The 25,600-nt window shown below is 40.3% G+C and overlaps 1 protein-coding gene across 2 annotated transcripts in view; it reads right to left on the reverse strand.

Annotated features, from left to right (window-relative positions):
• Positions 1-1,404: 1,404 nt before the first annotated feature.
• Positions 1,405-25,600, reverse strand: part of ITGB6 (integrin subunit beta 6) — a 61,809-nt gene continuing 37,613 nt past the window's right edge. For both annotated transcript variants that reach the window (XM_063429659.1, XM_063429658.1), the window contains exons 10-16: positions 19,234-19,368; positions 16,933-17,341; positions 14,121-14,343; positions 9,195-9,292; positions 6,397-6,516; positions 2,758-2,924; positions 1,405-1,660 (exon numbers count right to left, since the gene is read on the reverse strand). In XM_063429659.1, the coding sequence (XP_063285729.1) occupies positions 1,571-1,660; positions 2,758-2,924; positions 6,397-6,516; positions 9,195-9,292; positions 14,121-14,343; positions 16,933-17,341; positions 19,234-19,368 (1,242 nt within the window). In that variant the 3' untranslated portion in view covers positions 1,405-1,570. The remainder of the gene's footprint in view (positions 1,661-2,757; positions 2,925-6,396; positions 6,517-9,194; positions 9,293-14,120; positions 14,344-16,932; positions 17,342-19,233; positions 19,369-25,600) is intronic.

Below are 25,600 nucleotides of genomic sequence, written 5' to 3' on the forward strand. Positions count from 1 at the left end.
TCCCCAACATTCCAATTATGTTTTGTTCAAAAATTATATAAGTGCTCTGGTTCCAAAACAGAACGATGTACACGTGGCATGCATTTTGGAATTATTATTATTATTCGAGTAACAACTTGCCAGTGGTACATTAAATGGAAGTGGCAGTCTATGCACCATAGCTATAGCTCAGTGTAGTGGTTGTGGTCACTCACTTTGTTTGACAAAATGCTTACAAGTCATTTAAAAATAACAGGGGTTCTCCTGACCCTTTTCCCAATCGTAAAAAGCCCAGCCCAAACCATGTATGGGAAAAAAAAGAGCCGTACTGTGTTAAAAAAAACACCTTTGAAAATATAGAAGCCACCATTTATATTTGGATGCCAAAAGCTGGTTCTGGCAGGCAGTATAGTTTGCCAAAAAAAGTAATTTTCTTGCATCAATGAGTAGAGCTGCGGTTAAGGAATCTACATGAGTGTTTTTTTTAATATTCCACCTAGTACCCAGAAAACGCCACTTGCATTTGAAATATGCATGTTACAGAAAAATAAAATATAAAAAAAATAAGTCATAGTTACACTGTAAAATGCACACAACGGCCTTACTATTTCATATATACTTATATGTCTACATGTAAAGATGTTTAAGTACCAACAGATGAGCACACATGCACAGTTTTTTTTATCCCACAATGCATTTAACCATTTGTAAGCGGGGTGACATGTACTGTGTTACCCAAGTAGGACAACACAAATAATAATAAAAAATAGACTTCCTTTATAAATATAGGCTAGAGGTTTGGCATGTACATTGTACAACCCTAGTTATTTCTGAGCCGAAATGGACCTTGCCAATATGAAAGGCCCATTTAAGGATAACCCAGTCTGATATTATTGAATTCCTGATTAAAACGAACCCATCACAGTGTCTGGGACGTGTAGAACACACAGAACACAATGTATATTTGTATCAGTGGAAAGGCAAACAAAAGGTTTTTATGGCCATCATCCCCTTTCTGGAATCCACATGTAGCCCCAAATCCAAATTAATTATTCTACTAACTTGTACCAGTGTATATATATGCGGTAAAGAGGACAAATCACATTTAAAACATTTTCCCATTTCCCTGCATGTAGTTTCCTTGGAATTTGATATGGTGAATATGCAAAATTCAAAAACTAAAATGTTTTGACGTGCCTTCCTCTTGGTACATTTTGTTCTGTGATTACAAAACTCAACCAGTTAAAGGCCATTACCACACCAAGCTTTCCCGACCCTGTGTTGGCCATATTTGTCCTGCTTGTTTACCGTCAGCAGGTCTTTAGACCCTTTTATGACACTAAACAGAGCTTTCAGTGCTATAGTATGGACCCTTAATGCCCAGATCATGCACAGGGGTCTAAAGGGTTAAAAGCAGACCCCCTCAGTCTGTACCCCTCTTTTATATTTTTACAGTGGTTTAACAATCTGGCATTCCAGTGATAATCTATTTCCAGGTCTACAGCTAATGCTCAAGTTTCCAAACCTTTAACCCTGAAAACACCTAGCAAAAGTGTTGACATGCGTAAACGCACTCTGCCGCGGGACGGTCTCACACAACGCCACCTTTCTGTTTTTCTTGCTTTCTATAAGTTACATTTGTAAACGTTGTAGTTGAACATTTATACAATGGATTGGTTCCCTGAAAGAAAAAGATGAGAGATTGATTGGATACATTTTTCTAACAGCAATATTATAATATTGTTTATACATACTGTACCACAAAAAGAGAATAATTTGCAAATTACATAGTATACACAATCTCAATACACATTAACCCAGGTCCAAATCCCGGTAAGACTACCTCACCAGTAAGTGTGCCTGGGCAAGACACCTAAAAATAGATATATTCCTACCTCATATCTTCATAGATTAAAATCATAAACAAGTCTATACAAATTTCAGGAGGTGACAGGATCTTGCTGGTGATGTTAAAAACAACAGGCCCATCTTAAATAGTGGTAAGGCTCAGGCAGACATATTTACAAACCATTATTTTCTCCAAGTTTTGTAAATCAGTTGTGAAATCAGTTTAACTCATACCTCCCAACAAAGGACACTTTAAAATTAGGAGTGTGAGTATCGGTGTGGCTAGGGGCGGGACTTGCTGAGAAAGTTTAGGTTACTAATAACAATTTATGCAACTAAAATGTAAGTTAGGACAAGAACAATGTATCTGATCTACACAGACTGATTTCTAAACTCATTGATTGTTGTTTAATGACACATTACTATGAGTAATATTGCTATGGAGCTCTATTATTCACTCAGACACACCAACAGTATGGAGCTTCTAGAATAGAGTGATATTAGAAAAAAAAAAAAAGAGGGATGGAGGGGTTTGGACCCAAAATAGGGACTATCCCTTCTAAATAGTGACACTTGGGAGCTATGCAATCTGCTTAGTGAATAAACCCATTTACTCTATTCCAGTTCTGAATGGAACATTCTAGAATAACGGTAATGATCTATAGATAGACAATTACTGTGAATATCTTGAAAATTCTCATGTATGTTATTTTAACTTAAAACATCACCTGATGTTCTTTAAATATAACTTAGAAATAATGAATGCTCTTCACACTCTGCACATATTTTGGTATATTCTAATTTGAAATATTAATTCTTAGAATCTGGATTGTAGGATTAAATGCAGTTTTTTACTATTGTAATATTTTAATCAGGTGATTACAGTGCTTGGAATAGCAAAAGGCACCCCCCAGTAAGATGAATACATACCGTTTCCCACTTGGCCTTCAGTCTCTCTGCTTCAAACTTAGCAACTTCCTTGCGATCGTGTAACGAAACTAACAGCTTCCAAATGCAGAGGAAGGCAATACCAATCACAACGATAGCTATCGATACACCGAGGACAATCATCAGGACGTCTGGTGCCTGGTGACAATCTGCAAACACAAATCATTTATACTTTCTTATAGTTAGTTCTTATAAGATCAGCAACGTTTCTCTCCGACAAAACTCTTGTGACAAATAGACTTCCAAGGGGAATTTATGCAATATTTAAACGTCTTTAGACCTGTACTAAAAATATTCTTTTATTACCTTTAACCTATTTTTTTCCAGTCAATTTTTGATCGATGAGTTGTGAACAAGCAAGCAAAAAAAAAAAAAAAAAAAAAAACATTAAATTTCCAATTAAAACTAAGGCTATTGCAGTCATGTGTATATGTGTATATACATCTACCTGTGGGTGACATAATCCTTTTCAGTGTTGAATTTGGCTAATGTAAAAAAAAACACCAGAACCTTGACAGGGATATTAACTAAAGTTAGTATCGTCCGGAATACAGAGTGGATTTCACATTTAAGGCCAGAGTAGCCGATCTGGAAGCATAGCAGACTTGGGGATTTTTTTTCCAAGTTCTGCGAAGTGTACTTTGAATTTACTTTGAATTCCCAGCAATTCTCACTTTAGTGAATAGTCCTGTTAGAAAATCACTTAAGCAAATTGACTCTAATTAAAATAAATAATCAAATGAGTTTGAATGTAAAGGCTTTTTTTTTTTTAAACAGATCCTACAATTGTTGCTTGCGAGCTCTCTAGTCATTTTAAATACAGCCACTAGATGCCACTTTAAGCCAATATATTTTGTTTCTACCATAAACTCATTTTGGATTCCTCATAGCTCTCTCAGCAGTACCCTTTCATTATCAGAAGTGAATTCTGCTTGAATTTCAAATTAAGCCGGAGTAGCTGAACTGAATGCATTTTTAATAATAATGACAAAGATACTCATATTAGCTGAAAATTCCCCGGCTGTGTAGACTCTAAAGTGAGCTTTTACCAAACCAGGAAGTGGGACTCTCAGCCAATCATAATTCTCCTCAACTTCCTACAGCACTGCTGAGTTTGACCATTAATAGTGTATTCTAGCACCAAACCATTATTAATCTTCACCAGCTGTCACTGACGGGCAGCAAGCTTATCAAGAAGTTGTAGTTCAAACAGATGGATTACAACTCACAGAAACCTGTGTCTTGATGTCATGTACTGTATTATTATTAAAGGACCACTATAGGCACCCAGACCACTTCAGCTCAAGGATGTGGTCTGGGTGCCAGGTCCCTCTAGGATTAACCCTTTCTGCTGTAAACATAGCAGTTTCAGAGAAACTGCTATGTTTACAAATGGGTTAATCCAGCTTCTAGTGGCTCTCTCATTGACAGCCGCTACAGGTGCTTCTGCGCTTCTCACTGTGATTTTCACAGTGAGAAGACGCCAGCGTCCATAGGAAAGCATTCCTATGATACTGGCTGAATGCGCACGCGGCTCTTGCCGCGCATGCGCATTCAGCCGATAACGTAAGAAGAGGGAGAAGATTCTCCAGCACCGAGGGAGCCCGGCGCTGGAGAAAGGTAAGTGTTTAACCCCCTTCTTCTACATCCAGCCCGGCGGGAGGGGGACCCTGAGGGTGGGGGCACCCTCAGTGCACTATAGTGCCAGGAAAACAAGTATGTTTTCCTGGCACTATAGTGGTCCTTTAATGGAGGAAAGGGCAGTAAGGGTGGGATTACAAAGCTAAATTAATCTAAAGAAGATTAAATAAAAAAAACAAAAACACACCCAGCATATGTAACTAGATCTAAGCTACATATTTAAAGTGAAACTATAGTGCCAGGAAAAAGAACTCGTTTTCCAGGCACTATAGCTTCCCCTTCAGTCAAGGCCCCCTGCCGCAGCGCTGAAGAGGTTATTAACTCCTTCAGTCACTTACCTGGGTCCAGCGCCGGTGTCCCTTGGTGATGGCTCAGCTCTGCCCATGCTCCTCCACTGATGACGTCTGCCGGCAGGGGATACCTATTGCGCATGCGCGGCAATGATTGCGCACGCATTAGGATCTCACCATAGGAAAGCATTATTCAAGGATTTCCTATGGAGAAAATCTGATGCTGGAAGTCCTCATGCAGAGCGTGAGGATGTCCAGCGTCAGATAACGGACCAGAAGTCCATTTCAATTCAGGAAGTCCCTCTAGTGTCTGTCTGGTAGACAGTCACTAGAGGAGGAGTTAACCATCAGTGGTAATTATTGCAGTTTTTAAAAACTGCAATAATTACCACTACAGGGTTAAGGGTGATGGGAGTTTGCACCCAGACCACCTCAATGAGCTGAAGTGGTCTGGGTGCATAAAGTGTCCCTTTAAATATTCTGAACCTTGTGGGTATCCAATATAGCATTTCTGGAGAACAGATTTGAATATATAAAAATGGGGTTTTAAACTGGGCAAAACCACTGTTTGTTGCATGATTTATTGTTCAATGATATTGTCATATCTAATTTAAAGGGGAACTGCCATTCCCCAAGACTTTTTTACTTTTAGAATTCCATAGATCTTATTCTGGCAAATGGGAGCATTCATCTTAGCTCTTTGTCAACGCAGTCAGCACAAATATAACAAACAGCGAAAAGAAAAAAAAATACAATGTTTGTCTTACTCGTTTGCAACGTATGCCCTGATAGTGCCTCGTGTGAACTGGATTGTGATGCAATTTTCTAAATCTCTAAAGGCGCATTCTAAGCACCAAAGCTGCTCAGCTTAATGAAGTGGTTTTGGTGTATAGATCTTTGCCCTGCAATCTCACTGCTCAGTTCTCTGCTGTTTAGGAGTTAATAAAAAGTTGACACAGTAACAAACTGTGACTGAACTAAAACATAACACTAAGAGTTAGCCACTTAAGTGAGAATTCAAAGTTAATTTAAAATTTAAGACCAGAGCAGCTGAATTAAAAACGCAGATGATTAAGAAGATTTATCCAGTTTGACTATTTTGACCTAAAATTCTAAATTTACTTTGAATTCTTCATTTTACTTTAGTACGCTAACCTGTTTAAATTTTTTTGTTCTGGTTCATTTTTTTGGACTGGATCTACTCGTTCTCTTTGTTTACTAGACAGATGGAGGTTGTTAAACCACTTTATCCCTAGTCCTAGCTACATCTGGGCAGCCAGAGCTTGAGAGTCCTGCAGCCTAAACTCGGAGTTGCAGAGCTTCTGCCAAAACAGTAGAACGAGTAACAAAACAAAAGCAGAAAAACAACAACGAAAGGAAAATACAACTAGTGAAGATTTTACCCATCTCAGCTATTTTAGGCTAAATTTTCTAAATCCCCTCTAGTCGATTTTAGTGAACAGATCCCAAAGAATATTTTCCAGCCATTATGGGTTATTTTCGCAAATATCTAACATATTACATTCATTGTAAGAATGCATTATTCCGGTCAGTGTCAGCGACAAATGAGATTGTTTAAATGCAGTAAATGGTTATATTGTGTTTGCCAGGTATTTTGCAGGCTAGCAACAATCTGTCACATTTCCATCCTCTATATTATAATCTCTGACAGTCCATATTAAAAGCCTACCTTTCTGGCGTATGTTATAAATGACTTTCTTTCCCTGCTCATCCGTTGCCATTCCAAATGTAATAGCACATTCATTTTCACCTTGCACAGAACAGAAAATAGATTTATCCTTGGAGAAATCTGAAGGGAAAAAAAAAATATGGGAGAAGAGACAGGTAAAATAAGATGCATCGCATCAAAACATCCGACCTGATAGATCGTCACGTCATGAAACTCTCACAAATGGTTAAGATAGACGTCTGGAGACAAAATTGCTAGAGCAGGTTCAATATTTCTTCTCATTTCACTCCAGTTAGAATGAGATAACATTGTATTCCCCCTTATAGCCTTGTCTCGGCACATCCCACAGGTGTCAGTCAGCACTGACCAAATAATGCCCTCTTCGAATAGAAAATGGTGCCTCTATTTAACCAATCCTTCCAACGTTTCTTAGAACAGGGCCAGGGTGTATAATAGTATCATGTGTTACAAGGGAACAATATGTTCTCCATTACTCGTTAACACTGTGTTAGGAGCACAAACATTTGTTGGAAAGTGATACCCAGTGCTACATATCTTTTACTATGCTTGACTTGGTATAGATTGTCACAACAGTTGGAAACCGTTAACTACAGAAAACAAGGAATGTCAGTTAAGTGTAATCGGACTCACTTGTAGAAAGATGTAAAAGTTATTTATGGCTATCTTCTCCCAGGTCTATTACTGCCCTTGGGGGAGGGTTCTGAATGCATAGAATGATAGGTAGAAAGAAACATTCAAGTAGTCATCATCGGGAATAGTTCGACATATTCCTTACTGAATATCCATTGTAATTGTCCTCTCCAAAGCATGCTCTCAGAGCACCAATGACGGGTTTAAAGGGACATACATGATTAAGGCCTAACTTCCGAAACTTTGTATCTGTTTTTTTGTCCTGCATTCCACAATAATACTATCTTGTTCACCCTATGCTGTGCAGCCTGTTATATTTGGAGGTTAAACTCCAAGACTTCTACCACAGAGCTCCAGTGCTACTGATACCAGTGTGTATCACTCTACTACTTGATAGGGTTAAAGGGACACTATAGGCACCCAGACCATTTCATCTCAGTAAAGTGGTCTGGGTACAGTGCCAGTTTCCCCTTAAACCTACAAGTGAAAACATGGCAGTTTTTGAGAAACATTGCAGGGTTCATTTCACCTCTACTGGCTAACTTCCAAACAGGAGTTTAAAGAAACACTGTAGTGGTTATGGTGCTTGCAATGTTCCTTAGCACTGAGAATAGCCCAAGGGATTTCACATTTTAGGCAAAAATGGGCAAGCTGGAAAATAGCTGAGTTTCACAATGTTGTCAATTTGGCTATTTTTAAAATTCCATTTCTTTCTACAAACTGAGTTTTTTTTCACTAAACCAGGAATAGATTAATCTCAACACTCAGGCCAAAATAACTGGAGCCTCTCTCCAATTTGACTATTTTGGCCTATTTTTTCCCTTTTATGAGATCAACTAGTTTGCTCAGAAGGGTTTGGTGACATATTTTTCTCTACTTCTATTTTGTTAACCGTTTGTTTCTCTAAATTTGCATTGCATGATGTTATAGGATAAACCAGCATTTATGTTTGTATTTTCATACTAAGCATCTGTCTCACAAGTTTTCTTACATTGTAAAATTTGGAATTCACATTTTTTAATTCTTTGCAGAGCACAGTTTAATAAAATAAACGCCACTGAATTACATTTGCAGACGGGCATTACACAGCTGCCAAAGTAAATGCCACAGCATCGACTTCCAAGGCCATGACCAAAGCAGAGTGGAAGAATTCTTGTAAATCCGCTCATGCTAATATAAATTTTGCAGCTCGGTTCTCAATTCACGACAATCCAGTATTTAGTGAATAGACCTCCAAACCAGAGGGCCACAACTGGACAGCCCTGACATACGCAGCCACAGCGGTGTTAAGCTACAGTTTTAGATGCCAAGTACTGCATTTCTAAAAAAAAACATTTTGTCCCTTAATAAACAAACTTCTTCTGAAACACCAAAATTGCAAGTTCCCCCAAAATGGTGTACTGTAGGTATATTTATGGTTAATGCTGTAACCATAGTGTGATCAGACTTAGAACACTTATTAGAACTATGGATTATGGGGCTTGTAGTGTTTTTCATTTATTTATTTTTCCCAATCCCCATAAAAAAAGAAAATCTGGTTTCTGTAATAAAACTTCTGGTAAAAATTAGTGCGAACAATTATTAGAAATATATAAATGGCGTTATCAACTGCATCTCTAATGAAAGTGTTCTCACTTCGGCAATGTTTTCCTAGACAGTTAAAAGTGCAACGTGCCATTGTGGAGGTGTGTAGAATTCATATGCTGCAGGGGTGTGTATATATATATATATATATGTATATATATATGTACAAATTCCTAATAGATAATGTCATAGGCTTGATGTGAAAACGAGCATGGGCCTGCCAAACTAACCTCTTGAATGCCAGGGCATGCCTAAAGCTGGCAGTGATACTGTTAAAACAGAATGTTATAGCAGATGTAAATATTTTGTTGTGTTTTTACTAGTTCCTTGTATCGTTTGTGATTCTAGCACCCCCCCCCACATTTTTTTCTTTTTTATTTCTGTGGAGCGGCTTTACTTAATCCTTTCAAGGCAAGAAGGGTAAGTAACGCAGTCTTTCCTCCAGCAGCCAAGGGGTTAAACAATCTCTTGGCACTGGAGGGCCAGGGAGTGTTTTTTTATCCTTCGCTGTTTTGCATTCAACCGCAATATGTCCTTTAGGTATATGTGAGAATCCTGCAGACCTTGATCTTTGCTGACCGTAGCATCCACCAGTTTACATGTCTCTGCACATCCCTGTATCTCCTTGTTCTCAGACAACAGATGGCATTCTACGCAGGCCCTGCAAAGAGAAACACAGCTTAATCCATCTCTGACTGTCACTGGAAGCAACAACAAGTCAACCTCACTGAAGTACCGGTTTCAAAGACACTCACGGCTTCTGCAAACGCACGTTTTGCAGACGCGTGGCATAAATTCTTGTAGAAACCAACTTGATACAGTCCTCATTGTTCCCGTTTTCTTTTTTTTTACCTTATATAAAACGCAGACAGATCTGCAGGCAATATTAGTCATGTAATCCGGCATGATAAATAGCACTTTAGACGGCTGCGTAATCATTTTACAAATCTGATGCAATATTGTGACCACAATCCCACAGCGATGGGGCCTGGCAACAACCTGCTTCCAAAACATCCCGTGAAGGTCTCAACGACCCTTCTGTAGAATGACGGAGGAGACCAGATGTCAGGATACGTTCCTCACTCAAGGTGGGGCGAGATTGTATGTTTCCTTGTAAAACTCCCCAGAAGGTCTGAAGGGTCTGTGGCCTCTAATTACACAGTTTTACTTGCAGGCTGATCACACTCAGGGATATTCCCTAAACTGGGGATTCTTAAGGAAATTGTACATTTTATTTATTTAACTGTACATTTAAAAAAAAAAAAAATAATCTGAACGCACAAATTGCCGAGCTCGAGATTTGGATTATTCTGGCAAAAAATGTGAACATTAGCTAGTTATTTATGACAATGATTGGCTTATTGGTGCATTTGGTACACTGATTTTCTTTAAATCTGCCATTCAGCTATCCTTGAGTACCTGGATCAATTTTTTATTCTGCCAGGTTTGCCAGACCAAGGTTTGGACTTGGACCCTGGATTGGAATTCAAGAACACTGCGTTAACAATAACTGGCTTAGTGAATAGAAAAAGCACGTCATCACCTATAAAACCCTATATTAAAGGGGCACGTAATCAATGCAGCTCATTGTAGTGGTGATGGTGCAAAGGCTCTTTGGGTGCTCTCTCTCCAGTGTGTGTCAAATAATTTTCTAGTGGCTTGACAAAATCATGGGCTCTCTTGGTGTCCACAGCCCGAGTCCTCAGCTACAGCTTAGCCAGTGTGGACAGGGCCGGTGCAAGGATTTTTGGGTACATAGGCGAAGATGCATTTTTCTGCCCCCCCCTCCTCTAAAATTAACATCTTCACCTATGTGCCTCCTAACCAGCCCCTCCCTCTTCCCTGTCCCTTAGTGTTCCTCTCCCCTACCCCCTCTTTCCCCTGTCCCTTGGTGTTTCTCTCCCCTCCCCTCTCTGTCCCTTGGTGTACCCCCCACCCTCTTAGCGGTCACACTCCCCTTCCTGGTGTGCCTCCTACCTGTCTTGTAGCGTTGCGGAGCAGATCCTCTACAAGAGCTTCAGCTTTCTGTACCTGGCTGGACTGACAGGAAGTGCTCTCTCAGTGAGCACTTCCTATCAGTCTGGCCGGGTACAGGAAACAGAAGCTCCTGTACTGCGCTCCGCTCCGCCACGCTACACTCAGTGGTGTATACACACTAACAGCCACACACACTCAATGACAAACACACAGACGTCACTGACAGACACAGACTCACTGATCTGACACACACTCATTCACTGACAGACACACACTCAATCACAAACATACTCTCACTGATTTGACAGACACTCACAAACACACACTGATAGACACACTCACACTGACAAAACACACTCATACACTGACAGACACACACATTCATACAATCATTCACAGACACACACACACTCACTCACTCACTCACTCACTCACAAATGCATAAACACACACACTTACACACACTCACAGACAAACACATACACACACAGACACATACACACACTCACACATACACAGACACACACACTCACAGACAGACACATACACACACTCCCACATACACACACTCACACATACACACACTCACACATACACACTCACTCACTCACAGACAAACACATACACAGACACACTCACAAACACATACACAGACACACACTCACAGACAAACACATACACAGACACATACACACACTCACACTCACAGACAAACACAGACACTCACAATCACAGGCAAACACATACACACACAGACACAAACACTCACAAACACATACACAGACACTCACAGACAAACACAAACACAGACACACACTCACAGACACACACTTACACATACACTTTCAGGCACACACAAATTATTAATAATATCCACCCAGCCTCCAAACCTGGAGAGCAGGCGTGGATCTATCCCTGGGGTCCAGTGGGCTTCAGTGTGGCGGGCGGCAGTGTTCTAATGAGAGGCGGCGAGGGAGCTCTAACCTGTCTGCTCCCTCGCGGGCCGTCTACTGATGCCGGGAGCCGGAATATGACGTCATATTCCGGCTCCCGCAGAATCAGCAAACGGCGAACGAGGGAGCAGAGCAGACAGGTTAGAGCTCCCTCGCCGCCTCTCATTAGAACGCTGTCGCCTGCCGGGGGTCCAGAAGGTGACCTGGCAGGAGGGAGCGCTTCCCTCCTGCCGGTCACTGAAATCTGGCGCCCCCAGAGCCGGTGCGCCCTAAGGTGGCCGCCTGTGCCGCCTTATGGACGCGCCGGCCCTGAGTGTGGAAGTAGAATTCTTCATTGGTCTGTCCAACTCTGCACACCAGCTATAGCTTTGTAACTCGGGCTTGGCCTCAGATTTACCCCTAACTCTACTTGTAGCCCTAATCTTAACTATGATAGGTTTTTGTGTAAAATGAGAATTCAAAGTAAATTTCAAATTGAAGGTCAGAATAGTAGAAATGTCACATTGTTACAATGTCACAGCTTGGCAGTATCCTGGACAGCGCAAAGAAAAGGTTAAGACGAAGAGTCGCTTTGGGGAGATGACAACCCGCACAGGAGCTGATGGCGGAGTGCCGGCTGTTTAGGCTCATGGAAAAAAGGTTGGGGGAACTGTCTGTTGGGCAACCTCAACAGCTGACAGATTTGGATAGTGTTAAAAGTTATTTAATAATTTTAAAATGTAATAAAGCTGTGGCCATTGCCCTTATCCACTAAGAAGGTGTTCGGTGTGTTATTGGGGGGCAACGGTGGGGACATGGATTACGGGTCAGCAGTCAAGTACATCTGGAGATCCTAATGGCAATTTTATCAGCTTTAGCTAAATGAATAAATGATTAATCTCTTGCACCATGGCTCAATACCATGGTTTTATGTTGACTTAAAAACCGATCGATGAGAAAGACTTTTAAATATCATTGAACAGGAAGCTGCAAGCATTTCTCTGTGTACTTGTGTACCATCCCCATTCTACAAATGTTTATGTAAAATGTCCGGTTCTCCCATAGATGTTTAAGGAAAGACCAGGACAGGCAGAGGGATCTCACAGCAACTTTTTTCTAATAAAAAAAAAAAAAAACAAAGGTATAAAAAGACGAGTACTGTATGATTTCTGCAGCTGCTCCGTGTTGACACATATCTCTCCACCCCTTGTATTTCAGAGCCAGCTGTACCCAGTCTTATTTTCTCTAGAGTGATTATAAAAAGAACACAAGTATCTTTAATAATTCCCATCTGCAATTTCCAAAGCATAGAAAGGAATGCTGTATTATAAACAATATATAAGCCCCAGCTTTTCTGTATACTAATGGATAAATGCTATAAGTCCATTTAGTGTTATATTGAACAACTTCACAGTTTATATCAGCAAAGCATCATGGGAGCTGGAGTTCTACAACATCAGGAGATCTACTGTATTGTGTGTAATGTGTTTGGCTCTTAGGGCTTAATCTAAATCTATGAACAAGTTCTGACAATGTGCCCTGTAATAATGCATACTTTGTCAAATTACAAACTATGATTTACTCCAAAAGTAATAGGTAATTTATGAACCAAAAGGAAACAATCTAACTAAGCCAATGGCTGATATTCTGTGTTATTATCTACACTCTACAAATGCATCTAACTAGCATATCATTCTGAAATGCTCTGCAACTGGGGGGTTTAACTTAACCTGTTAAAACTTGAGCTTGCTTGGCTGTCATCAGTTCATTTTTATTTTCAGTCTTTCTTGTTTTTAAAAATAGTTTTACAAGGTATTTAATGCTTCTGCTCATAGCAGAATTAGTGCGGTTGATAGAAGAACAAATGAATGGTAAAATGAGTTTCTCCCTAAGTGTAGATGGATGTCAACTGATGCATTTCAATGTGAATGCCATTGGTTGTGTTACTGGGTTAGTGGAGGATTATTGTGGATTGTGATAAAGTCAGCCAGTCACAAAGCACAAGGTGGCTACCGGAAATCAGAAGTGTGCATAAACTACAGAGCCTCCGGTCATAGGTGCGCATTGTCGTGACTATTATTATTATTATTATTATTATGTGTGCATTCGTTTACAAACAGATCGCAATTTGTACAAATTTCGGGTGATCAGAGGCATCCAAATATATCAACGTATGACCAGATTACAAGACGAATGAAACAAGGAATGAACGAGCCATCTAGTTAGTTTTGTCATTAAGGGTTCCATCAGATGATTGATAAAAAAAGATGATAAATGGATAGTAGGCAGGCCAATCAGTATACTTCAAAGTATAAACATACACATCATGTTAGGTATATATTTTGTACTATACTAATTGACATATTTTCACACCATTTTGATTTGTCTGAATAGTTTTTCCAGAAACAAAAAAATATTTCTTCTTAAATATTTAAAATATTTCCTGCCCCTGTTACCATTTATAACATTAGGCTGTACTTATTTGCTGTTGTATCCCCTTTGTAAAATTCTAAAGTGCTGCAAAGTATATTTGTACTATATACCTTTAAGTTAGTAATAACATTTTAAAGAGACACATACCTCTTAGACGCACAGGGTTCACCACAAGTAGGACACTTTTCACAAGTACTCCCGGAAACGCCAGCATTATTGCAAACACATCGTCCACATACACATTCTCCTCGACCACTGCAGATTGTCCCGTCCTCCGATGTACAATCTTTTGTGTCTAGAGAGCAATTACAGTATGCACCGGTCCAGCCGCTGTGACATGCACACTCTCCGCATTCACAATCTCCGTGTCCTTTAAATAAATAATTGCATATTTAAACGTCCATTATTCTAAAACACTGAAGTCTATTGACTAAACAGCAAGTTGTGATAAATGAGGACTTAAAAAATAATTAAGATGATTTGTCTTTTTTATCCTCCCCAGCTCGGCTATTTTGATCTTAGTTTTGCCAACGATTCTGAAGGTGCTACATCTTGCTGTTTATAAAATAGATTCTTATATTATCACAACATAAATATTTTCGTTAACTTACTAGATTTGGTACCTAATGCCTCCCCCCTTGCCCCCACCCACCGACGCAATTATATATACGGTATATATAAAAAAAAAATAATCCTTCTTCACCCGGCGAGGGCTCCGTGCAGACTGACCTCTGCAGGGCGGGGGAAGGCTTTGCCCCGCCCTGCAATTAGGCTCAGAGCACTCTGATTGGTGGGTTTAAGCCATCCAATCAGAGTGCTCTGACAGGTAAATGAAGAGACTGACAGGTAAGTCTCTACATTTACCTGTCACAGCATTCCGATTGGTTGGTTTGAAATCCACCAATCGGAGTGCTCTGTGTCATTTTACACAGCGTGGGAAAGTTAACTCTCTGATTGGTGGACTAAGTAACCAATCAGAGAGTTATGAGTCAAATTACACAGCCTTCCCCCGCCCTGCAGAGCTCAGTCTGCGCGGAGCCCTCCATGGGTGAAGATGGATTTAAAAAAAAAAAATTCTTTATAATTGCGTCGGTTATTATGTTTTTTTATTTGGCCTTTTTGGGGGCTGAAAAAAAGAAGATTTTAGAAGAAAGAAAACATCGAATGGTAAGTTTTTTTTTTTACAGGTACTTAGTTAAAGGCCCCCCCTCATTAGTTTTTAAGGTGAGGGGGGTAAGTAGGGGGATATTTTTTATTGGGGGGGAGGGGGTGACTAGGGGTTTGGGGACCCCTAGTCACCTGGGGGGGACATTTATTTTAGGGCCCCCACCCGCCACTCAGGGGTGGGGGCCAGGGGGGAGGACCTTAGGTCCACCCTTATTAGTATTTAGGGCCCCCACCCGCCGCTGAGGGGTGGGGGCCAGGGGGGAGGACACTAGGTCCCCCCTTATTACAATTTAGGGCCCCCACCCGCCGCTCAGGGGTGGGGGCCAGGGGGGAGGACATTAGGTCCCCCCCTTATTACAATTTAGGGCCCCCACCCGCCGCTCAGGGGTGGGGGCCAGGGGGGAGGACATTAGGTCCCCCCCCTTATTAATATTTAGGGCCCCCACCTGCCGCTCAGGGGCTGGGGCCAGGGGGGAGGACCTTAGGTCACCCCCCTTATTAGTATTTAGGGCCCCCACCCACCGCTCAGGGGTGGAGGCCAGGGGGAGGACATTTGGTCCACCTCCTTATTTTACAGTAGGGCCCCCACCCACCGCTCAGGGGTGGGGGCCAGGACATTAGGTACCCCCCTTATTATAATTTAGGGTCCCCACCTACCGCTCAGGGGTGGGGGCCAGGGGGAGGACATTAGGTCCCCCCCCTTATTCTGATTTAGGGCCCCCACCCACCGCTCAGGGGTGGGGGCCAGGGGGGAGGACAATACATCCCCCCCATCATTTTACGTTAGGGCCCCCACCCGCCGCTCAGGGGTGGGAGCCGGGGGGGGGTGCTATTTTTTTTTGTAAACAGTGAGCAGTCACAGGCTGCTCACTGTTTACTAGACATGCCCCTACTCGCGGTATAGCGAGTAGGGGCAAAATGTACTAATACTAAGTAATTTTTACTTAGTATTAATACATTTGGCTGAAAGACCAATTTAGGTCTTTCAGCCTTTTGGTAGATAACTCCCTAATACTGTGGGAGTTAGGGAGTTATCTACCAAGCGGCTGCAAGAGAAGTCCCGAGGTGCCGAAGTCCCGAAATTCCGAAATCCCGAAGTTCCGAAATTCCGAAGTGTCGAAGTGCCGAAGTTGCCGAATTTCCGAAGTGCCGAAGTTCCGAAGTGCTCAAGTGCCGAAGTTCCGAAGTTGGCGAATTTCTGAAGTGTCGAGGTGCCGAAGTTCCGAAGTGCTGAAGTGACGAAGTTCCGAAGTTGCCGAAGTTCCGAAGTCTTGAAGTGCTGAATTGCCAAAGTCCCGAATAGCGAAAATCCTGAATTTCGGAATGCCGAACCGAACCGAAAATTTTCCCCATGAACATGCCTAGTGCCTAGCTATACCAACACCCATATTTAGACTTCCAATCAGGGGTCTATTCAGTGAATGGTTAGTTGGCAACAAACTTGTCAAGTTTAGGTGAAATTGTTAAATTGTGACAGTGATTGCCATGTACATGGTTTGCAGAGTTGAGTGTGCTATGTTTGCATGTAAAAAAGATACAGGTTTAGATTTTAGACATACTTTTTATGGTTAAGACAGACTTTGTGCACACAGTGTGTTACTCAAGAAAATAAATTCAATTGAATGTATTTTACCTGCATAAATTTACTCTCATGCCTAAATATCATTTAATATTTGTGATGTTGTGAAATTGTGAAATTTAAAAAGCAAACAAAATCACAAATTGAAAGGAAAATTGCAATAAAAATAATATTCTAATTTACAAAAATAATTAATAATAATGATAATTTTACCTCCACAGATTAGTCCTCTGTGTCGGAGGCAGGAAAAATCGTCGCATTCACAGCGTGCTCCGTAAATTTTTCCATACACAGAGGGGTTACAGATACATTGTCCACAGTAGCATTCCCCTTTGCCGCTGCAAGAGTCAAACTCTGTACAGGAGCTGCTGTTGGCAGACTCTTCATTGCATTCGCAGCGAGCGCCCATGAATCCAGGCCTGCAGACGCACACCCCACATTCCAAGGTTCCCTGTCCTTGACTGCATTCTGCACTGCGCACTTCGGCATCAGCCTGACATGGACAGGCGCACTCCGAATGGATCTCTATCTCCAGGCTGTCTTGAAGGCCCACTGGTTTTATCACTATGTGTCTGGTTTGTTTTTCACACGATGTAGAATTAATGGTCACATTGAAAGATACCTGCAGGAGATACGTGAGGATAAAACCAAATGTTTTTTTTTTTGTTAATGATTACTAGTAATTAAACAGTATTACTCAAAATAGAATGATTTAACTAGAGGGTTGACAACTCTGTTGATGCATTGCAGTAATGAATGCAGTTACAGTCGTTTATACGTATGTTTTCTGTGTTTTCCGCTGCCGGCTCACCATGTACAATTACATATTTTTGTAGATGAAGATATTGAAGGACTAGGATGGGCGCTTGTATTTCACATGCCTACAGACAGAGGGAGCTAGAGGATGACAATTTTTGAATATAGCACATGGAGAAGGGGGAGGGAAGGAAGAGCTGTACACCAGAGGCACAGATCCCCTTCTCCCTCTGATAAATTACAAGGTAAAGATCGAGTTTGTGTGATGTGCTCCCAGACTCCGTGAGACGTGGCACCTTGGTTGCAGTACTTGTCCAGTACCCGCCCCTGCAGAACCTATTGTCAACTCAAGTTGACTCCATAATGGGTATCTTGTGCTTTCCCCTATATAACTCGCTGGGGTGAGAAGAGCCATAGCATGTCCATTTAAATAAAAATAAACATATTTGAGATTTGTGAGTGCCCAGCATTTAACATGTGAGAGTCACCCATATTAATTAGGATTATTAACCAATTGTCCCAATTCTCCCTGCACACCCTGTGTGGAGCATGATGCAAATAATCAACTAGGTCAAGGCAATGCATGGTCCTTTCCTAAATGCTGTGTCAGGTGAGATAAAGGGAAGTAGATATTAATTAGGGGCTCTATGATCAGTCCCTTCCCCTTCAATCCTCAACCTATCCAGTGTGCTGTACAGTAATAGCATAATAACTTCTAGCTAACATTTCCCCTAGACCGCTAATTTGGACCAGGGGAAAACCAGGCTCATGGTCTCAATACGCATTACCCATTAGGACATTAGGGTCACCCAGGGTAAGTCTCATTGAACACACTCTTTCCCACCACACAAGAGTAGAAAAACTAGTAGGAGATGTTCATGGAGCCCCTGTCTGCTTGATTGTACCCTCCATCCTGTACATGTGGTAGAAGATGATGGAGGACCATTACACCAGGTCCCCACTTTAAAACTCGGGTCTGGGGAGCTCACATCACTTTATAATGATATACCCCTTGCTCTGTGCAGCTATGATAATAAGTTAGCCACTAGGCTCTCTAAGGCTTAACCACTAGGCTCTCTAAGGCTTAGCCATTAGGCTCTCTAAGAGTTAGCCATTAGGCTCTCCCAGAGTTAGCCGTTGGGCTCTCCAAGAGTTAGCCATTAGGCTCTCCCAGAGTTAGCCGTTGGGCTCTCCCAGAGTTAGCCGTTGGGCTCTCCAAGAGTTAGCCATTAGGCTCTCCAAGAGTTAGCCATTAGGCTCTCCAAGAGTTAGCCGTTGGGCTCTCCAAGAGTTAGTCATTAGGCTCTCCGAGAGTTAGCCGTTAGGCTCTCCCAAAGAGCTGTGCTGTTCATTGGACCCTTAAACAAGTTTTTTTTATGCCACTGAAGCAGCAATCCAACTGAATAAATATCTTATTGCGGTTATTATGGTTTCCTATGAAATAATTTTACTTCTATTGGAAGCCTATTTTTTTTATGACACAGCACAGATACGCCAGCTAGTAAATATAAATTTGACATTATTAAGATGCACAGAAAACCATTGACGGGCTCAAAACAGCAAACCCAGTATTTTTAATAATCAACTTTGTGCCCAGGAATCTCATTAATGTTAAAAATGTCCAGATGCTGCTTCCTTTAACTTTCTAAGAGCAAATTCACAGTTTCTTCTGTCAATTAAAATTCAAAGAGTACGTTTTAAATTCAGCCTTTTGTTAAACATACCCGAGTCTCCGACTCTGATTGGCGAGATACTTACCATGTCTCCGACTCTGATTCCCTGGCATTTTTTGCTGCTTGTGATGGATGAATCGCCATTACAATTTGCAGTGAAGAAGAAGTTAAGCCCGTCTGCGTCTCCAAATACTTCAAGTTCAATTTCTGACCTCAGATCCTGTGCAAATAAATGTCAGTCAGAGATTTTAGAACCGTTTTAGTCCCAAAATGTAAATGGGTTGGAGTCTGCATGGTTTAATAGCTACAGATGGCAGTACTGGAATACACCGTACGGTTAGCACAGGGGAATGGAACATAACTGGTCATCAAATGTCAAAACTTTCATGAAATCCTTAAACCAGGCTTCATGATTTATTTAAAGAATGGCTTTTCTTCGTCTGAAAACTGACCTTGTGTTTAGACTTTTAAGGATAATTAAAACTATCTATATTAAATCTATATTAAAGATTAATATTGAAAATGTTACAAAAAGTTATTCATTAAAATCCTATCATGCATTTGAATTGAAAAATAAGGTAAATAACAAATTTTTTTTAAAATTTAAATTTTTCTTATTCAATTATGGTCGCATTTGAAGATGTTCTGCTAACATTTTGGATAATTCAGCAACCATTATTTCCCTCGGTGTAGAGTGGGGAATGTATTATGTTTCTGATTTATTTAATTTATATCACAATTGTTGCAACAAAAAATTCCAATAATCCCAAGAGAATTAGTACTGCATAACAATGTTTCTCAACTTTTTACGGCAAAGTATCCGTGCAGATCTAAAAATAAATTCCCTAGTACCCCTCCTCGCGAAAGTAATTTCTATTGATATAAATTCCAAAAGGTGTAAGCACTGATATTTAAGTAAATCCCACATTGGAGAACAAGCCTGATTAAAGGTAGTGAAGAATATTCTTAAAATAAATAGAACAGAATTTGAATATTGTGTGTGCAAGGAGTGTATAAGCTGTTAATCTGAAGTCTAAAAGTTACGTAATGCTTGAAGAACATAGATATCAGCGCTCCCTCACCGCCTGCCTTCATTCCCCCCTCCGGACACAGCAGAGTAGGTGCCTGCCATTCGGCTAAGCAGGTGCCCACTCTGATTTAGCACACAGCTGGCCACCTCCTGGGGGGCCCTCTGATGGGCAGCACTAACCATAAAGTTAGCTTTCAGCATACCACCTGCTTAGTGTGGTGCATGTACTCCCTGGGGTACGCATAACACAGGCTGAGAAGCATTGCTGTATAGTACTTGCATTATAGAATTGCCAATGTAAAAACACATTAATTTGGCAAACTTATTAATACAATAAAAATACTGCAACACTTAGTATAATGTATTTAGAATGGAGTGGTAAATCACGCTCCAGAACAGAACAACCTTATTGAGATTCCAGGGATCACTGCAAAGGGAATCCTAATGTAAACTAGATAATTGAATAAAAGGACATGTCGTTGCTTTGATGCTGTTGTCTGCCAAGAAAGATGTTTAACTTTGGAAATTCAGAAACATTCTTCAATGAAAACTGTCATAATTTCTATTATCATAGAAAGTAAGCGATTACATGTAATATAACGCTGCAGTGAGTTATTTTGTAATAAACACATATAAGTTAATAACTTGGTCAGTGTATCAAGTTACCCTATTATTTGAGCGGGGGCATTGTCTGTTGTCATTGGCCGAGAGCACCACCTATCTCATGCATAATTTGTAGTTCTGAAACTACCCAGGCTGGATTTTTGAGATGCCCTGTGCTTGCATAGGATGTCAGATTTCTAGTTTGCCTTGTGGTAGGATAAGCTGTGCTTTCAACCTAAAATGGCCATCCCCACAAATCAAGGGTAGGTCTGAGAACACACTGAAAATATGTATTTATTTTTTAAGGAAACATTAGAAAATAATACAGTCTATTATACTGTATTCATGATGTCACATCCTGTTTGAAATAGACAATCAATGTCATATTTAGCACGGGATGCAAGTAAGCTCTGATGTAGACATTGTAACCGCTTTATTTTATTGATGTCATTAGAGTGTCTGCTCGTTGGCTTTCCTTTCAATATTAAACCATTTTTGTTAGATGCTAAACAGAAGTTCCCCAGCAGTGCGTCCCCTCTGTACTGCTCGCACTAATGAGGAAGCATTAGCCAGACCAGCAATGGGTGGCTGTGATTGGCTGGGAGTGTCAGCTAACCGTTTTCAGTCTATCACAGCTGCCCATTACTGGTATGGCGGCAAAAGTGTAATCGCATCCTTAGCCATACCCCCAGTATTGGTGGGTCTGCGCCAGGGAACTTTAGGCACTATAACCACATCAATGATAAGAAATGGATATAGTGCTTGCATTCTCTCTTTAACTTTGCCCATTTATAACACAGAGAACAACATTTCCCATGGAAGTTGTAATATTCTAGCAGAATTTAAATAACCTTGATTTGTATCATCCAACACAAGTACCAGGTGAACATCGATAGGGCTATAGCCATCTATCTTTCTCAATGCCACAGCATTTCCCCTAAATGGGGATGATGAGAAATAGGAGCACACTCATACATCTCCCGGTAATTATGTTAGGTTTAGAGCCAGAACATCTGTAATGAAAGAATTCTAAACAAGCCGTGGCATGTCAACCTAGCATATTAATCTCAATGCTCTGCCTAGAGCAACTACACCAGCTATTTCTGCTATTGCTATTCACTCTCCCCGTCCATGAAGTAGGAATGCAGTGTCTTTGAAGGGGCCCCAATTTGGGCACAGTTGTTGCTGCTTCTGCAATGTTTTGCAGTGTCTCTAAAACCTGAAAAGGTACGAGGATTAACTAGAAATCTAAAGCAGGATATTCAATCCCAGCACTTTTAGTGTTAATAGAGAGAAATTATATTTAAGGTGCAGTTAGCATTGGCAAGTGAATTCTTAAAATACCGTGTAACATTTCATCCCTGAATAACAACTGTTTGCATAGATGGCTTTTCTTTACATTAGGCGGTGATTGTTCCCCCTAAAGCTCCACACACTAGAGCAGGCCATAGCTCTAATTGATGTAAATAGGTCTAATTTTTACCTATTCACTATTCACCTACATACTGTACCATTGGTGTTTATTCATATTTTACATATGATGAGCCCCATCCATTTGAGAACCACACTGTGTTGACAATCACAAAGAAATCCACAGACCGAGATTATTCCGTCCAGGCTCCATAAATAGAGCTTATAAAGCTCTGAACAGTGTGAGTGTTCCTTTGGCACAATGCCGTATTTTAACCATTGTCACTGCATATTGCACTCTTATAGTGTTTTTTTTTCTTTCTTTAAGATATACATCTGTGAAATCCACTCCCATGGCTTGTATGTATGTACTCACAGTCACAACCCTAACGCTGCTCACCTAACCGCTTCTTGATCTGTTATGATTTATCTTTCACAAGGTTAAGGGAACTCCTTGTTGGTGAATAGCTGCTCTTAGATTAGATAGAGAGCACTAATTGCTGCCTTTTTGCAAATAATATTCTTTGCTTTAAGACCCTGTCATGTCATCTGTCATGAAGGGGTTAAGCAATAGGAAATCTAATGCAGTCCTGGTCTTTAAACCAGATCATGTCTGAGTTATTAACCCTTGCAGGTTTATTCACTAAATGTAAAATTCCCTTTAAATTCCTGACAATTCTTACTTTATTAAATGCCCCTGTTTGCCAAACATTAGCCCAAGTGGACACTAGAAGAATATATTCAAGGTGTTAGTTAGGTATACACTATATAAAATTTAAAGAATGTATCAATGAACTATTTTTATGTCATGAACATGATTTGGGTGTCTCTGACAAAAAAAGTTTAAATAAACATTCCAAACACCATAATCACTACAGTGTGTTGAAGTGGTTATAGTGCCAGGAGTGGCCTGGCACCTCCTATTGCAAATGTTTGCTGGGGTATGCTTGGCTCAGCTCCTCACCGAAAACGACATCTTTCAGAGAGTCAGAAGCTTCCGCAAGGGTGTGATGTAATTCCAGTAAAATACAAGTTTAGCAGGCTAAGATTGCCACAAGGCATATGTATGTATATGTGTTTGTAGTATCAGTTAGTTAATTACACGTAGCTAAGATACTGTCATCACTGTACTGACCAGGTGCAGGAATGTAAGAACTGGAATTACGCGTCCCTCTCCTTTGTATCAGATGAGCCACGTGGTTAGACCGGATGGATGAGTTTAGACTCTATTTATTAAATAGGTTAAGGGTATGTGTGGGTGTAGTTAATTGTGGGAGGAGCTACAGTGCTATATAAGGAATGTACTCTATGTATTCAGTACTCAGACTTTGCTGTATTTTGGTGACGCTAGTCCCTCTGAGTCCCGATCGGTGATCCAATAAAGAATCTCTTCCTTCCTGAAGAAACCTGTGTCCATCTCTCTGTGCTTGGCTTCCGTCAGTTTCTCCGGTATCAAGGGCACTCGCCATGACACCATAACCACTACCGCATGCTCTGATTAGACTTTTGTATTTATCTTTTCTAAAACTAGAACTATTACCGATCATTTCATTGTTGAGCTGACGTGCAGATGAAAAGTTCATTTATTTTTAGGATGTTAGGACTGATGTTATGTATATTCCGCTCAGTGGCCACGATCTAAATTCTCTGTTCTGATTGTACGGTTTGTATTCAAATACAGCATTGATTTAACATTTTAAACAACTTGGGCTGTCCTCACTGCCCGTTTCCTCTGAAATACAGAGATTCTGCAATAGTAAACCACATAGCAGGCAAATCCCATTACTTTTACATTTCTATGTTAAATGTGTCTACAAATTAACTTACTATATATCTGTTTGCTATCTGTACTATAAAACCACCAACCTCATAGTAAAATATTATTTTATCATGATTGTCCATTTAGTTTGTCACAATAAGATCCAAAGCAAATATGACCCGTGTTGCTAACATTAATATTTTCTGAATTTTGATCCTTTGTTAAAACATTTAGTGTGTTTCCTAATTCCTGTCAAATATCTTCTCTTTTCTTTCCTCCGAGCTATACAATTTAGAATGTGCATTCTACACTGACATTCAAAATAACCCTTTTGCTTAACACAGCATTTAATCTTAATTGTGCCTGACATGACAAATATGATTCATTGAAAATTTCTCTGTTATGAATTTATGTGTAATTCCATCGGGAGCAGATTATAACATTACTGATGTTACCACAGATGCAATGTATCACAAACATATGGGGGAAGGGCGGAAAAATTAGGGGCCACGTTCACTAAATAGTGCTACGTCCAGAACTATTTTGTGATGCTATATATACAGGCTAAGTAGGGAATATCTTCCAAAATGTATACTCCTTGTGACATGGTTTATTTTAAGTGTCAATATTTTAAACATGCACCTAAATGTTTAAGAGACCACATAATTGTGTAAAAAATTAAGGCATTGATCAGTGGTTACATTTTTTTTTTTTTTACATGAATTGTTATAAAACATTATGTAGCTAATAGAATAAAATATATGCAAACACAATAAAATAAAGATAAAGATAATAAAAACCTAAAAATATACATTTGACATTGCTGCATTTCCTGTAAAACATCAGGCTGGGCAGCATGTGCAGTGAGCTTTAGGAAAACCAAGAAGCCACTCAACCGCAATACACACTTATCCCCTGTATAAGGGTAGGTAAGGGTGTGCTTGTGGAGCAATAAGACAGACAGGAGAGCTTCCTGCCTCACTTGCTAAGAACTGTAGTTCAAAGCAGAAGTGAGTGCTTCACAGGTTGCTTCAATGTTGCGCATGTGCCGTGTGTCCCAATGCTTCTCCAAGAGGAATGAAGACATCACAAGAAGTGGATTAGAACTGGAATGAAAATCAGTTTTCATTCCGGTTTAATATTTTCCAGTGCCAAAATAGAGGATGTGGGCAGTGACAGAAACAGTTTAAGGGATATATTATTTTGTTTAATTGGAATGTTAGTTTTAGCTACTTCTAAGCAGGTAGATACTTCTAGGTTTTTAAATTATCTTTTCATCCATTCTGGTTTTAGAATGAATTCCATGTGAGGCTGGTATATCGCATACACTCAGATTGCAATATAAAAACTTGCTTCCTCCAAATACTAAAAGAGTGACTAGTACTGACGTAACAATATATAAAACATGGAGATTCGGTCAATGGGTTTCCCTGAACAAACCTTAAAAAGGGGAAGCTATAAGAGACTTGGGCCTCAATCACATTCTATTCTGTTAATGTCTGCTAATCAGCTCTTAAACTGTATGAGGTGTTAAGGGTATCATGGGAGTGGTAGTTCTAAATAATTAGGGATCTTCCTTTTGGCCATTCCTGAGTGGCAGTCTATTGACAAAAATAAAATAAAAAATGATGGGCTAAGTAAAAATGATCT

Source organism: Pelobates fuscus, chromosome 8, assembly GCF_036172605.1.
Source record: "Pelobates fuscus isolate aPelFus1 chromosome 8, aPelFus1.pri, whole genome shotgun sequence".
In the NCBI taxonomy this organism is placed as follows: Eukaryota; Metazoa; Chordata; class Amphibia; order Anura; family Pelobatidae; genus Pelobates; species Pelobates fuscus.